Here is a 751-nt window from a genome sequence, read left to right as displayed (position 1 = left end):
AGATGTTAACATCTCAGCCTTATAACTGTCCAATCCCACAGGCTTGCAAGCCTTAATAAAGTCTGTAACGGTAGCAAGATGTTAACATCTCAGCCTTATAACTGTCCAATCCCACAGGCTTGCAAGCCTTAATAAAGTCTGTAACGGTAGCAGTTTTGTTAGTGGATCTCAGCATCTCCAGAATTCTTTTACAATCCGCGTTAGCATTCTCCACAGCAAGCTGCAGCAATAGTGCATCTGCTGCCGCTGGGACATCTACCTGGCTTTCCATAGCTCATTTGTAATTTATCAATAAATTGAATGTAGCGTTCACCATTAGCTTGTCTGATAGTACTAAAAGGTTCACTTGATTTTTTCATGACAGGATTCTTTTTAAAAGCTTTTGTTGCTAATTGCACAGCTAGCTGTAAAATGCAGGGTATCCACAAAAAAACGCCGAGAAACACCAACTCCCCCCCAAATTTCCTCGGTGCCCTGCAGTCGGCACTGGACGGCTACGACATGTGCATCTTCACCTACAGGCAGACGGGCAAGACCTACACCGTGGAGGTCCCTGAGGGCACCGATGCCAATGCACGCGGCCTCGTCTCCCACGCCGTCGCCCACCTCTTCCAGGGCGCCCGCGAGCTGGCCCAGAAAGGGAATATGATTTCAGCACCAGCTTTTTGGAGATTTACAAGAAGTTGCTGCACGACCTCCTGACGGGCTGCAGCAGGGCCGAGCTGGAGATCCACCGTGTCAGCTCGGGCAG

At 49.3% G+C, this 751-nt stretch overlaps 1 protein-coding gene across 1 annotated transcript in view; it reads left to right on the top strand.

Annotated features, from left to right (window-relative positions):
• Positions 1 to 411: 411 nt before the first annotated feature.
• KIFC1 (kinesin family member C1) overlaps positions 412 to 751 on the top strand; it is an 878-nt gene continuing 538 nt past the window's right edge. The window contains 2 exon segments of the mRNA XM_009871366.1: positions 412 to 640; positions 643 to 747. Of these exon segments, the coding sequence (XP_009869668.1) occupies positions 412 to 640; positions 643 to 747 (334 nt within the window).

The sequence above is a fragment of the Apaloderma vittatum genome, unplaced genomic scaffold, assembly GCF_000703405.1.
Source record: "Apaloderma vittatum isolate BGI_N311 unplaced genomic scaffold, ASM70340v1 scaffold12856, whole genome shotgun sequence".
Taxonomy (NCBI): Eukaryota; Metazoa; Chordata; class Aves; order Trogoniformes; family Trogonidae; genus Apaloderma; species Apaloderma vittatum.
Note: the sequence above shows the minus strand (reverse complement) of the source record. Positions and strands in the feature narration are given on the sequence as shown.